Source organism: Myotis myotis, unplaced genomic scaffold, assembly GCF_014108235.1.
Source record: "Myotis myotis isolate mMyoMyo1 unplaced genomic scaffold, mMyoMyo1.p scaffold_m19_p_3, whole genome shotgun sequence".
NCBI lineage: Eukaryota > Metazoa > Chordata > Mammalia > Chiroptera > Vespertilionidae > Myotis > Myotis myotis.
Window position 1 is genome coordinate 86,789,008 of NW_023416335.1, and position 14,736 is coordinate 86,803,743.

At 36.3% G+C, this 14,736-nt stretch overlaps 1 protein-coding gene across 11 annotated transcripts in view; it reads right to left on the minus strand.

The window, feature by feature from the left end:
* Positions 1 to 670: 670 nt before the first annotated feature.
* KPNA3 (karyopherin subunit alpha 3) overlaps positions 671 to 14,736 on the minus strand; it is a 126,927-nt gene continuing 112,861 nt past the window's right edge. For all 11 annotated transcript variants that reach the window (XM_036301821.1, XM_036301820.1, XM_036301831.1 and 8 more), the window contains 7 exons: positions 11,636 to 11,767; positions 10,274 to 10,402; positions 7,789 to 7,893; positions 7,620 to 7,691; positions 6,994 to 7,156; positions 4,296 to 4,390; positions 671 to 3,210 (listed from right to left, as the gene is read on the minus strand). In XM_036301821.1, coding sequence (XP_036157714.1) covers positions 3,112 to 3,210; positions 4,296 to 4,390; positions 6,994 to 7,156; positions 7,620 to 7,691; positions 7,789 to 7,893; positions 10,274 to 10,402; positions 11,636 to 11,767 — 795 coding nt within the window. In that variant the 3' untranslated portion in view covers positions 671 to 3,111. The remainder of the gene's footprint in view (positions 3,211 to 4,295; positions 4,391 to 6,993; positions 7,157 to 7,619; positions 7,692 to 7,788; positions 7,894 to 10,273; positions 10,403 to 11,635; positions 11,768 to 14,736) is intronic.

Below are 14,736 nucleotides of genomic sequence, written 5' to 3' on the forward strand. Positions count from 1 at the left end.
AATTCTATAGGAGTACTACAATCACATTTATTTACTTATACACTGCCTTCCTTCATAAATAATCTGAAGTTGCATTTTACAAAAGTAAAAATACTTGTATACGCACAATTTCGCTGTCCCTTTGTTCTTTTAATTAATCCAAAATTTCATTTAAAGATACCACCTATATTTTAACAGGTTAAAAATTTCAAATGAGCTTTCTTTAAGTTATGGTATTTAAACCTGAGATATGTAGAGGAAGGCCATGTTAATGATGAAAGCAGAGACTGGAGTGAAGCAGCAATAAGCCCAAGAAGCCAGCGACCACCAGAAGCCAGGAAAAGGCGAGGAAGGATCTCCCTGGAGCCTAGAGAGAGCGAGCCCCAGCCATCACCTTGACTTCAAACTGCTAGCCTCCGGAACTGCAAACCTAAGTTCTGGAGCCACCTTATCTGAGCTCCTTTGTTATGGCGCCTTAGGAAATTAATAAAAATTTTGGTACTTATTTGACACAAAATACTCTTAAATCTAGGACTGTTACTGGTCTTGTTCATCACAGTTGAAAGGAGATAAAATACAATGAAAGAGTAAGTCATAATTCACCTCCACTGTGGCTGATGTTTGAAAAATAGTTCCAAATTTAATTTAACCATGCAGGAAACAAAACTAGAAAATGAAGATACTTTTAGAATAAGTTCTTCAATGTTTTATCATATTTGATAGCAGCTTTTTTTTTATTGGTTACAAAACCTAAGCCCATATACAAAATTAGGAACACATTTAGATGCCTCTTTTGAAAGAACAGTTTAGTCTTTTAACTGAGTTTAAAAAAAATAAAAACAATGCAATTTTTCAACACTGTTTTGAAAACTTAAAAGTGCAACAATATACTTAGCTTTCTTTATCAATGAAATGGCGCAATTCCAATTCAAAACTGATAAGGTCACAACAAATTGAATCAAGCAAATGCATACATACGTTGCACTACTTGATGCTAATGTTCACTTATGTTAGTTTGCACTTAAAACACAAGAGGAAACAGGAATCGGCATAATGGAGGCCCAATTTAATCTCATTGTGTGCAAAATTTAAAAGGTAACTGTCAGTAAGTATGGAAAGTCCAGGAGAAACTAAACTGGAAAGGGGTACAATTCACAATATCAAGAAGATTTAGACTTTAAGGGTTTCACCGAAATTTGTGACCTTAATTAGCTTTGACTCTGTTATTTCCTACTTGTAGGGAACACCACACATTTTCAAAAATTTAGACTACAGTGTCTGAACAGGATGCAGTTACCATATGAAGCTTTAACTCAAAATTTGGATAAAGAAAAAAGGCACAATGAACTTCAACTCAATTTTATGTGCACAAGAGTTGAAAAGTCTGAGCCACCTTAAAGAGAAATTGATTTTAAAATTTATAAAACCTATAAATAATCAGAGGCGAAACCACTATATTAAAACAGATTCTCTAGCAAGTAAAAATCTTGCAGTTTAAACATACACTTGTATCCACTTTAGATACAAGACAAAATTCACTCTTTAAAGTGGCTCCACCTTGGCAGATACATATATTTGTAATGAATGCACGCCTGCTATGTGTTGCTTACCAGTGAAAACACCCCAGCTGATTCACAAAGTTCTGATGGCATCTATTTCATCTTCATCACAGTAAATATACACTCCCCCCCTCATTGGATAACTAAATTAGTTTAGGTTTTCTATCTCTTCACATCAATGCATTGAAAATCAATACCCAGTAAACAATAGCAATAAAACCATTTAGGTGATAGCACAAATTATTCAGTTTTACAAATTTCAAATTCATATTTTTTCATTAATAATGGGGTCAAACAATTTACCAAAAGCAGTGACTGGTATAGTAATACCATATTTTCCATATGTACTTAAAGATCACTGCAAATCAGGTTTATGTTAAATAACTGCAGATTATTCTTCTACACAGATCGTGTCTGAATCTTTTAATATGTGAATATGCTTAGAGTAAGATCTGAATTAACTTTCCCAATACTCAAAGAATGAAGTTTGATGACACTCCTTAATAGTTGCTGGTCTGTTGCCAACCACATTATCAAAAGCACTGGTTACTAAGTAAAAAATGTTTTAAGACTAAATTACAGTAAACATGAAAGCTCCACAGTTTAAACCCAATACAAATCAACCATATTCAATTATCAATTGAAAATGAAAATATTAACTCCTGAAAGCTAAAAGCAAGATTTTCTTTTTTTAACACCACCAATGTGTACTTTAGACCTTAGTTTTTTTCTTTATAGTCAGGGACTCTTGCTTTCAACTTAAACAGAAGTTCAAGTCCATAACAGGTTGCAGCTCAGGTAAAATACCATGCACAGCATTTGATTACTTCAAAACAGCAGGAACACACAGGCTGAAGTAAGTGGTCAAATAGGGCTTGCTGTTCTCAAAAATTAGGTATAATGGCGAAAGCCATCCATAGCTAAAGTTCTTCCTCCAACCCTGGCTTCTGAGGCAGATAACAAACACATCAATTACTGGTAGATGAAGTACAGTTTTTCAAAACTTATCTGTTTAATCAATAATTTCTTTTTTTAAGTTACTTTTTGTGTGTCAGTTCCACCAATGAAAATCATTTGGCTTGTACTTTAAAATCTATTTTTCCACATAAAGAATATGAAAATATGTTTGTGGAGGACAATGATGGAGGCTCAGATCAGGCTGCACCTCTTTAAAGTCTTCCAACGTGTATATACATCATACCAAAGTGTCTTGATCCACAGCGCACCATTTTCCAAAGGAATATCAAGTGGACAGCTGACGTGCCACCACTATGGAATATTCTAAACTGGAGATTGCAGTTGTTAGCGTGTGGCACCAGGGAACAGGGAATAATAGGGTAGTTGAAATTGTTAAGGAGAATTCTAAAACAGTTTAGGAAATCATGCATATGCATTTACAGTCCATGTGATAGTGACTTTTGGCAACTGCAAAGTGACTGAGACATGGCTTGCTTTAGAAGCATCAAAACGAAGAGGCATTTGTGTTTTGGAGCCTTTTGTTGTTCTTCTCATTTGGTAGCCATCTGGTGGTGCTTCATACTGAATGTGGGAAAGATGCTGCACTCAATTGAACTCAAAAATTAAATTCTTTTGTTTGAAGGTTGGCTGTAGGGTCAAAATTGTAAGTACCTCCTTGTGTTGCTTCAGGAATGAGGCTAGGATCTTCATCAATCTATAAAAAGCAAGAAAAAATCCCGATTATATTAAGATACTATACATTATGGTATAAGCAGAACTGATTTACTTCTTAAGAGAAAATTCTGTACAGATGTTTTAACCACCTAAAAATATTTATCAATAATATTATTAAGAACTTTAACAATATAAAACTGAACACATATTTAAAAATTGCCTTGCTCTTAAGTTCCCGTAGCTTTAGATTTATTGTACCTATCTAAACATACCTAATTTCTATAATTACTATCTCTTCCCATTTAACAGATTACAAATGCAACAAGAACTGTTTTTACAAATTTACTATAATGAAGTTTCAGACATAGTATTTAAGAAAACAGATTGGTGGAAAATAATCATTAATTTTTTTAATTTAGAGTTTTATAAATAATTGGGAAAATACAACCTCAGGAGTATCTGATAGAAATATAGTATAACTTAATTCATAATAATAAAAGAAAAACTCTTAGTAAATTTATGTATGTATTAGAGGCCCAGTGCACAGATTCATGCACACTGAGAGGAAATTAATTATAAGAAATATGTTAATATTGCTATTTGCCCTTTTTCTATAACAGAAGTGTCAGAGATGAAAGAAAATTAGTAAAATGTATACGAAAGTAATATATAAATTGATTAATAAACAATAACATGATATAACAACAAAGACATGATATAAAAAAAAGATGATAAATTGATTAAACTACTTCTAATATCTCTGTTTACCACATTAAGAGTAAAAACACTTTCAGAGTGCTTGACTAATTTCCCTTGTGATGAAGTATTTATAACTTTAACTTTGTCACACACTTTTCAAACTTGAGAAAAAGCAACATATAACTGACCATATCTGAAAATGGGTTCAGGTAGGAATAGTCCTACTCTGTCTAGATTGGCGCTAGCGAGAGCTTTACTAGTATATGTATCGTACTTGCGCGAGTCAACGTTTATTTTTAAATTGCCAGTGAGCATCATATGTACCGGTTGGTTGGTCGGATGGACATACAGTCAGTCATTTAGCCTTTTATATATAGATAGGTTTTAATGTGCATGCAGACATACCATACTTTAATATATACTTACATCATCGCCAGAGAAATACTGATCTATGATTTCAAATGCTAATTTATATATATCTTCATTTTCATGTTGCTGTAAAGCTTCAATTTTCTCCAAACCTACCCCCCCAATTAAGCAGATAATAATTAAGCAGATGCAATAAAATTAACTGTGCTCATTTTAATCATGAAAATTCCTAAAGAATTCAGACCACTCTCCCACAGCCCCCCAAAGATAACAGTTTTTCTAAAAAACAGATAAAAACTTGAAGTGCTCTGGTTGGAGGACCAGTATCCCACTAATTTCTTCCTCTTTAGAAGCCCTTGAGGTACCCTGGTCCTTAAGGCAGGCAGTTATAAAAACATCTGAACACTCCATCTGATAGATGAGGCAGCTGTGGCACACAGATGTAAAAGCATTTACTTCAGGTTGTGTGGCATGTTAGTGCCAGAACCAGAACCAAGATCTTCCCGGATTGCTTTAATATAATCATACAGTCCCATATAATAATTTTTATCTTTTTCTTTGTTTTCCAAATGTTACTACTTTTATATAACTACAAAAAATAAGTTTTCAGAAACTTAGGGATTAACCGAGAAAAATAAGAAATAAATCTTTAAATTTTGAAGTATTTTCTTTTAAAAAATGAATAGGGGCTTATATCCTATGGCCACAATGAACTTTGGAAATAATTTTTCAGAATAGTAACTGTACAAGGCCTTCATTTATATTCCCAATATATTTACTCCACATATCAGGTGCACATAATCTATATTGATTTTTTTTTTTAAGAGAGCAGGAGGAGGGGAGAGAGAGAAAGAGAAACATACATCGATTTGTTCTACTTATTTATGCATTCATTAGTTGATTCTTAAATGTGCCCCGATGGGGGATCGAATCTGCACCTTGGCTTGCTAATTATGCTTTTATAACTAACTAGAGACCTGGTGCATGAATTCATGCACAGGTAGGGTCCCTCAGCCTGGCTGGTATTCGGGGCCTATTGCGGCCGATCGGGGCAGGCCAGCCGGGGGAGGGACCGCGGGAGGTTGGCCAGCTGCAGGTTGGCTGTGGGAGTGCACTGACCACCAGGGGGCAGATCTTGCATTGAGCATCTGCCCCCTGGTGGTCAGTGCACGTCACAGCTACCAGCCGGTTGTCGGTCATAACAGGTGCTTAGGCTTTTATATATATAGATTATACTTCTATGACCACTGACAAGACTCCTTAATTTCTAGAATAATTTCTTCTTGTTATTAAAAAAACTAGAGGCCCGGTGCACAAAAATTGGTGCACTCGGGGATAGGGGGTCCCTCAGCCTGGCCTGTGCCCTCTCGCAGTCTGGGACCCCTTGAGGTTGACCACTTGCTGGCTTAGGCCTGCTCCCCGGGGGATTGGGCCTAAGCTGGGAATCAGACATCCCTCTGGCAGCCCGGCAGCCCTCGGGGGATGCCCACTTGCCAGCAGGGAGCAGACCTAAGCTGCAGTTGGACATCCTTAGCGCTGCTGAGGAGGCGGGAGAGGGTCCCACCACTACCGCTGTACTGGCAGCCATCAGCCTGGCTTGTGGCTGAGCAGAGCTCCCTGCTGTGAGAGCACACTGACCACCAGAGGGCAGCTCCTGCATTGAGTGTCTGCCCCCTGGTGGTCAGTGTGTGTCATAGTGACCAGTCATTCCCAGTCTTTCTGCTGTTAGGGTCAGTTTGCATATTACCCTTTTACTATGTAGGATAGAGGCCTGGTGCACGGGTGGGGGCTGGCTGGTTTGCCCTGAAGGGTGATCCGGATCAGGGTGGGGGTCCCGCTTGGGTGCCTGGCCAGCATGGATGAGGGGATGATGGCTGCTTGCAGCTGGTCACAGCCCCTTCAGGGTGGGGGTCCCCACTGGGGTGCCTGGCCAGTCTGGGTGAGGGGCTGAGGGCCATTTTCAGGCTGGCGGGCGACTGAAGCTCCCAACCTCTCCTTTTTTTCTTTTTCTTTTTTTTATTTTTTTATTCTGGGATTTATTTACCTTCTATGGCTGTCACTGGAACTGAGAGCTGGCTTTAGCTCTGAGGCTTGGCTCCAGCTCTGAAATATCGGCTGCTGAAAGCAGGTATCTGGGTTTGCTTGGCTTCTATAATTAAAACACTGTTGCAACTCCAGCTCTGAAGCCCGGCTGGCTGAAAGCAGGTTTCTGGGGATGGTTTAGCTTCTATAACTGCAACATTGTTTCTTAGACTGCAGCTCAGAGGCCGGCAGTGGCAGGTGGGTAACCTTGGCTTCCTCCATCACTGGAGCAAGCAAGCCTCCTGTTCACTTCAGCTGCCTGGCTGCCGGCCACCATCTTGGTTGGCAGTTAATTTGCATATCTCACTGATTAGCCAATGGGAAGGGTAGCGAAGTTACGGTTAATTACCATGTTTCTCTATTATTAGATAGGATACTTCCAGTCTAATGCGTCAACACTGTGACTTTAAGAGGAGTATTTGTGTTTCCCAAAAAACAAGGTGAATCTCTAGGAAGGTTATGGAGTGACCATCACAACCAGTTTTTCCAGAGTATGGACTGTTTCCTGGAAAATCCTCTTGGAATGCTAATGTTGTGAATAAAGAACAGCAACATATTCCAATATGTAACAGCAATGTATCCTAAGTTTTCTTTCTAATTAGTTGTCTTTTAAGGAACTAATATCTCAGAGTTCCATGGCTCAACTATTTTTCTTTAGTAAATCCACTCTTACCTCCACATTCTTCTATTATTTCAGCTATTGTGCTTGCTTCATCACCAGCCATTATCAGAATGTTTTTCAGACCATCTAGAACCACCTGAACAACTTGAGAATCTTTTACTGACAGTAAATTACAGAACGGTGGTATTACATTCTGCTGTACAAGGTACTCAACCTAGACATAAAAAAAAGAAAAATATTTTTATTTACATAATTATCTTTTCCTCAAAAGAACACAGTACAGGGTTTATAAACAATCAATAATTCTTTTTTATTTATTTTTTTGTTCTTTTAATTTTTTTTTTTTTAATCCTCAACCAAGGATATTTTTCCATTGATTTTTAGAGAGAGAGAGAGTGAAAGAGAGAGGGAAAGACTGAGAAATATCAATGTGAGAGAAACACATCGATTGGTTGCCTCCTGCACAAGCCCTGACTAGAGCCCTGACAGGCCAGGGAGGAGCCTGCAACCAAGGTACATGCCCTTGACCGGAATCAAACCCAGGACCCTTCAGTCCACAGGCTGATGCTCTATCCACTGAGCCAAACTGGTTAGGGCCAATCAATAATTCTTAATCATGATACAGCAGTATACTTTCCAATATTAACAATCATAACAGTTAGTTTCTCCAAACTCACTTGATCTTTTCTGCCACTTATTGTTAAGTTGCTAATTGCCCAAGCAGCTTCTTTTTGTGTTCCAAAGTCCCCCTGAAGATTAAAAAAGAAATGATAAAATGAATTTTTTATTAAAAACGTCTTGGTTATAAGATATTAACATACATGATGAACTCATAGTATGACTGACCTTAGCAAGCTGATGAATAATCATAGGGATTAATCCAGCATCTATTACAGCTTGAACTTGTTGTTGGTTGCCTGCTGTTATGTTGGAAAGGAACCACACTGCTTCCTATAGTTGAATAAAATACAGGGCATCTTTATTTGGAAAATTGTATCTTTAATGTGTTTATATAGTTATTTTAATGTAGTTTACATACATAAGAAAATCACCTGCGTTGCATAAAGGGGAAAGCATCTAAAAGTGATTAGGTTATACAGAATCTCCCAATTTAAATAAGGTATAAGGAAATTTCTATTAATAATATTTGGGCCCCATTATCTAGCATTTATCCATTCAATAAAACATATGCCACCTACCATAAGCTAGGAACTATTTTGGACAATGGTGACATGGCAGAGAATAAAACAATAAGAAAAAAAACTTTACTCATGCAGCTTATTACATTTTTGGTGCATGAGCTCCCTCTAAAAGACAGATGATAAATAAATAACTGAATTTCCTAATATTTTGTTAAAACGAATTCTAAGAAAGGTGAGTTGCTTTATTATAAAACTATTTACTTACACAATAGAAATCAACATCTAACTAGGCTAGGATGGGTCTTTATAACTAATCTTATTGCAACCTTAAGGATTTACAAGTCACGAACCAACAGGTTTATTGTAATTTTAGTGTCAAATGTGTCCCTTCTCCCTCCTCTGCAATTAAGACTTAATTATAAATTTGTTTTGCCATCCAATCAGTGTTTAGAGTATATGAGCATTCATTACAGTACTGTTGAAAAGTCTTTTTTTTTAAAAAAAATATATTTTATTGATTTTTTACAGAGAGGAAGGGAGAGGGATAGAGGGTTAGAAACATCGATGAGAGAAAAACATCAATCAGCTGCCTCCTGCACACCCCCCAATGGGGATGTGCCCGCAACCAAGGTACATGCCCTTGACCGGAATCGAACCTGGGACCCTTCATTCCGCAGGCTGACGCTCTATCCACTGAGCCAAACCAGTTAGGGATGAAGTCTTGTATGTTGGAAAATTTTCTAACCAAGATGTTGAGGGAATAAAACCAAGTTGGTAAATTCTACCTCTAAGGTCCCACAATGGTCCCAAGATGCAAATAACACAAACGCTCTAGCTGAAAAATTCTGAAGCAACTACTTGCTGAAGCTGAGTGAGTATCTATGTGAGCCCTTTTTCTTTCCCCCATGATACCTTCCTTCACTTAGAGCGTATTGAATCCTAGGCTGAAACTTCTCTCCACCCATTGCTGTCTGGCTTCCTCACTTCTCAGCTCTGTTTTCAATTATGGAGTACATTTAGCTATAAAAATCACACATATTATTGAAAATTTTGTAACAAAAATATTGGCCCAGAGTCTAAGAAACTCTGGCTTCTTTCCCTTCATCTATAAAATGAGATTTCTGATAACATACTTTTCTATAAGAATCCAACTGTTATAGTCAAGCAACTACATACATATAGCTATGATAGAAGAAATGATTAATTATACTGGCTTGGGGGATGCTGACATTTCAGGCAGCTAAAACTGCATTAAACTAAATACAAATCAAAATCATGAGACACCAGCTCATACCACTAGGTTGGCAATAACAACATCAACAACAGCAACAATAACCCTTATCATTGCTTGTGGAAATGTAAAATGGTACAGCCACTATGGAAACCAGTTTGGCAGTTTCTCAAAAAGCTAAACATAGAATTATCACATGACTTGGCAAATCTAGTTATATACCCAAAGGAACTGAAAGCAGGGACTAAAACAGATACTAGTATGCCCATATTCATAGCAACGTCATTCACAATAGCCAAAAGGTAAGAACAATACAAGTTTCTATCAATAGATGAATGGGTAGACAAAATATGGTATTTATGTCCAACGGAATATTTATTCAACGATAAAAAGAAATGAAGTTTTGATACATGCTTCAACATGAACGAACCTTGAAAACATAGCAATATGAAATAAGCCAGACACAAAAGACTTAAGTACATATTTAACAATTAATTAGTATTAAGCTTGTAACTCAAGCTTGAAATCTTGAAAAGAGCAATTTTTATGATCTTTTAATTTAGGCCCGCATCTTTAGGTCCAATCTAATTTCATAGGGAGATTAAATTATGGTTTTTCTATTTGTTTTTAAGAGATACCAGCCATCTAGTGAGAGATTTTGTATATATTCTCATTGAGTAACTACTAATTTGCTAACTGTTGCTACTACTCAATTTATTTAAATAAAAACCCTAGTTAGTATAAAAGTATTTTTTATTCTGTAGTAATAAGGGTGAGGCTTATAGCAAGCAATTAAAAACTGAAACAAAATAATTACAGAAATAATTTGAAATAATTCTCACCTTAACTGCAGTGATTTTGAAGAAAATCACAATCAAATGGCAACAACAGAAACAAAGGAACAGTTAAAAATGAGATACACAAAGAGAAAGAAATGCACTGAGGATATATGCCTTACTTTATTTATCTTCTCCTTTGGGTGTGACAAAAGATTTGGGAAGTGTGACAGGACATCACAGTTGAGAACAACCTGGGTCTGCTCGTCGGTGCCAGTCACTATGTTGCCAACTGCTCTGAGGGCTGCCGTCTGGGATGGGATAAAATATTTTCTATAAATTTATTTGTTTATGATGAAATGGATTCTATATTGTTCATAATCCTGAGAAAATGTAAAAATTCAAGGGGTGAATGATTTCCACTTATTGCATCCTTACACAAAGTACTGCACAGAACTGAGAAACAATTTTAAACACTAGCCTGTGAAAAATGGAACTATATGGGAAAATTGTGCAGGAAAAGATTCAAAAATTAAAAGAAAATTAAAATAAAAAATGTAAAGGCCCATTTGTAACAGCTGTTTTTATCTATTACTAAACTGGTACCACAGAAAGATTGTAATAAAAGCCTGGAATGGGCATACATTTCCATCTAAGCAGTTACTTTGGCGGAAGTGGGATGAACAGAACTATGAGCCATGTACACCTAATTACAGTGAGAAGAAACTGGAGAGAGAGAGAGAGAGGGAGGGAGGGAGGAGGGAATGCAGTTAGGATGCTATTGCAATTATCTGGAGGGAAGAAAAGAGGTCTTGAACTAAAGTGGCTCAGACATGAAGCTATGTAATCAGAATTGACAGAATTTTGTAATGGAGGGGGAATGAAAGGAGTAATCAAGGTTCCCAGCTTGGACTATGCCGCCTGTCCACTGAAAGGGATATAGGAAGAAGAGCAGTTTTATGGGAGAAAACGATACCTATCATTTTTGTCTGGTTAAAATAACAGTGGAATGCTTTAAGGAGTTCTTAGAGCATATGTCTAAGGCAGCGGTTCTCAACCTGTAGGTCGCGACCCCTTTGGGGGTCGAATGACCCTTTCACAGGGGTCGCCTAAGACCATCGGAAAACACATATCTAATTACATATTGTTTTTGTGCTTAATCACTATGCTTTAATTATGTTCAATTTATAACAATGAAAATACATCCTGCATATCAGATATTTACATTACAATTCATAACAGTAGCAAAATTACAGTTATGAAGTAACAACGAAAATAATTTTATGGTTGGGGGTCACCACAACATGAGGAACTGTATTTAAAGGGTTGCAGCATTAGGAAGGTTGAGAACCACTGGTCTAAGGGCTTAAGGACAATTGGCTAAATGAGTCTAAAACTCAGCGAAGAATCTGGGTGAGATAAAGATTTGGAAGTCAACAAAATCAGGTTCAGCATAAAAAAGCAGAATTATGGAAGACAAGTGCATATACAAAGAACTGAAGCCTAGTTGTTAATACAAGAAAGAAAAATTTTAAAGTACTTACTTGAACTTTCACTTCCTGGTGACTCAGAAGGGGCACAAGAAATGGAACAACCCCTGAATCAATAACCATCTGTATCTGCTCATTACCTCCATCTGTCAGGTATGACAGAGCCCAAACAGTATCTACAAGAATCTATAGGAAGCAAAAAAAGAAAAGAGAGAGCAGTTTATGTATTTGTTTGAATGCTTAAAATACATAATAGACCTCAGGGGTGGTGACATAAAAAGTAATTAAATTTTATGTTTGAACCTGGTTACTTACTTGATAAATCTATTAAGTAGTAGGTACCTCTCTCTCAAAGCCTACCTCAGGATCACTTTTCATAAAAATGAGACAGAAGTCTGGGACAACTTTTACCCCAACTTCTGCAGTTATATATCAGATAGATGAATTTAAAAACAGGCAGAAAAGTAATTCTCCCTGCCCCCACAAATTGAGAACCTAATAATCACAAGGAAGCACTTTATATACAAAATGAAACTAATATACCATGCTGCCTTAAGTCCAGAAGAGACCAAAAAGATAATCTCTCTGTATTAGTGGTTTTCAAACATATCTAGCAATATAAATGATTTTTCAGAATATTAAACAAATCAAAGAAATGACAATGAAAATTACATTTTTATTTCATTTTGAGAAAATTAATTTCTTGCAAAGCTCTTGAAAAATGTCCCCATTTAAAGAGGACAGAGTATAAAACAAGCCCTATATGCATCTAATTTTGCAAATAATAAAAAACAAAAATCAGGCTCAGATTTGTTGATTCATTCAAAGTCAAGCAGCCTATATGTAGCTCTCGTTGGTGTCTTCACAGAGGAATATTGCACAGATTTCATCTCATGTGAAATCTATACATGTTCCTATTAGGCTTATCTAAAGACATTCTTTTGTGCTAAAATAATAGTAGCCACCTGCATTCAAATCTCTCCACTTCTTCAAAAACATATATAGATAAATAAGAGCAAATAAAGCCACATATAGCCTACACTTTCACCATTACTAAGAGAACACTACGAATTTCAAATTACTTCTAAAATTCAAGCTCTTGTCTGGACCTCCTGCCCCAAGCTTGTGTGAAACTTCATAGAAGAGAGGGGGTGACATATGTTAAAGGTAACATATCCTAGTAAAACTATTCCACATTACTGGGACAGAGACTATGTGGCCCAAAAAGCCTACAATATTTTCTATGTCCTTTACAGAAAAATTTGCTGATACCTTTACTAGAGGATGAGCTTCCTTCAACTAAGATGACTACGGAAATATTTCATTGGAGATAAAAGACTAATACAAACGTGGGAATAAGAGTGATACAATAATTTATAAATGCTTTTTGTTCTGGAAAAATGGAAATACTGCAACTTCAAACATGGGAGGACAGACGCTCTGACTGAGAGCTGACCCCATCTACCATCCCACCATAGATCTACAGATAAGTGTATGGGAAGGCCTGCCTACTACACAGTCTGGCTGTAACAGCTAATAAGATTAAAATAGAAATCAGAGACTCGTAACATAGCCAAAATGTACAGGCTGCAACTGAAAATAACTCCTTATATCAAGAGCCAGGATCATCTTAACTCAAAAGGGAAAAAACGAGTCAAAATAAGCTAATACTTGAGATGACATAGATATTAAAATTATCCACAAGAATTTTAAAGTAACTATCATAAAAATGCTTCTATGAGCAATTATGAACATGTGTGAAACAAATATAGGAAGTCTCAGCAAAGAAATAGAAGACGTTAAAAAGAACCAAAGGAGAATTTAAAACTGAAAAATTCAGTAACTAAATTTTAAAACTCACTAGAAGGACTCAAGGGTAGAATGGAAACAGGAAAAAAACAACAAATTTAAAGACAGATCAATACGAAACATGCAACCGGAATAATAAAAATAAACAAAAAATGACTGCAAAAAAAATTGAACAGTTTCAGGGACTTGTAGGACAATAATGAGAGATCAAACATGTGTGTCATCTCAGTCTCAAAAGGAGAGGTGGAGCTGAAAAAATATTTGAAGAAATAATAGCAGAAAATCTCCCCAATTTAGCAAAAGACATAAACCTACAGATTCAAAAATGGGAGGAGGAGACCAGAGAAAACAGAAAACATAAGCTCATCAACTGTTGTATAAGGTAAGAGCTAAGAGTCAAAAAATAACATTTAATGAGAGAGAGAGAAACATTGATGGGTTGCCTCTTAAATGCGCCTCAACCGGGGATCAAACCTGCAACCTAGGTATGTGTCCTGACCAGGAATTGAACTTGCAACCTTTTGGTGTACGGATGATATTCCAACCAAGTGAGCCACCCAGTCAGGGGTCCACTTCCCTACTTTAAAAAATTCTTTTGCATGTTCCTCTTCTGTTGCTGTTGCTGCTCAAATGCAGATGATTCCTTAAAATTCAATTTTTTGCCCCTTTTCTGAATCATACTCCATGTCCATATTGTTATAAATCCCTTAAATACTGATAAATCTTAAATTTGTATCACTTGTTCCTTCTTGGAAACATTGCTATGGAGAAACAAGTAAATCAGAATCGATGTGTTTGTCCTATAATAAACTCATCATCTTCCTCTACCAATCTCATCCTTTTTCTTTATTCCTTTTGATGGTTCATGGCATTAATATCTATTCAAATTGCCAAATTAGAGACAAAAGTAATTTTTACTTCTTCTGTTTGATCATTTCTATTTGAAGTTCCTCACTTTATCTCTTTTTCCTAAATGTAGCAAGTGCTATAATTTTCCAAGGAGTACAACAATGGGTAAATTTCATTGAATCTAGAATTGAGTTTAGAATTGATCTGGCTTCTATTGTTCAAACTAAGATCTCTTTCTGATTTGTTGTATGTTTGTGTTTTTATAATCTTATCTTAGTTTACACACACCCATAATGTGTGTTTGTCCCAGAATTGTGTGATTTATTATTGGGATGAAGAAAACACATCTTTGCTAACAGTTCTTGAGAGGCAGTGTAGTTTATAAATAAACACTAGACCACATTTCCCTAGTTTGTTTTAGGACATTAAGTTCTTAGGAAGGGATCATTTAAAGGTAACTGAAGTAACTTTTTATTTGTGACATATTAGTCTCAAAT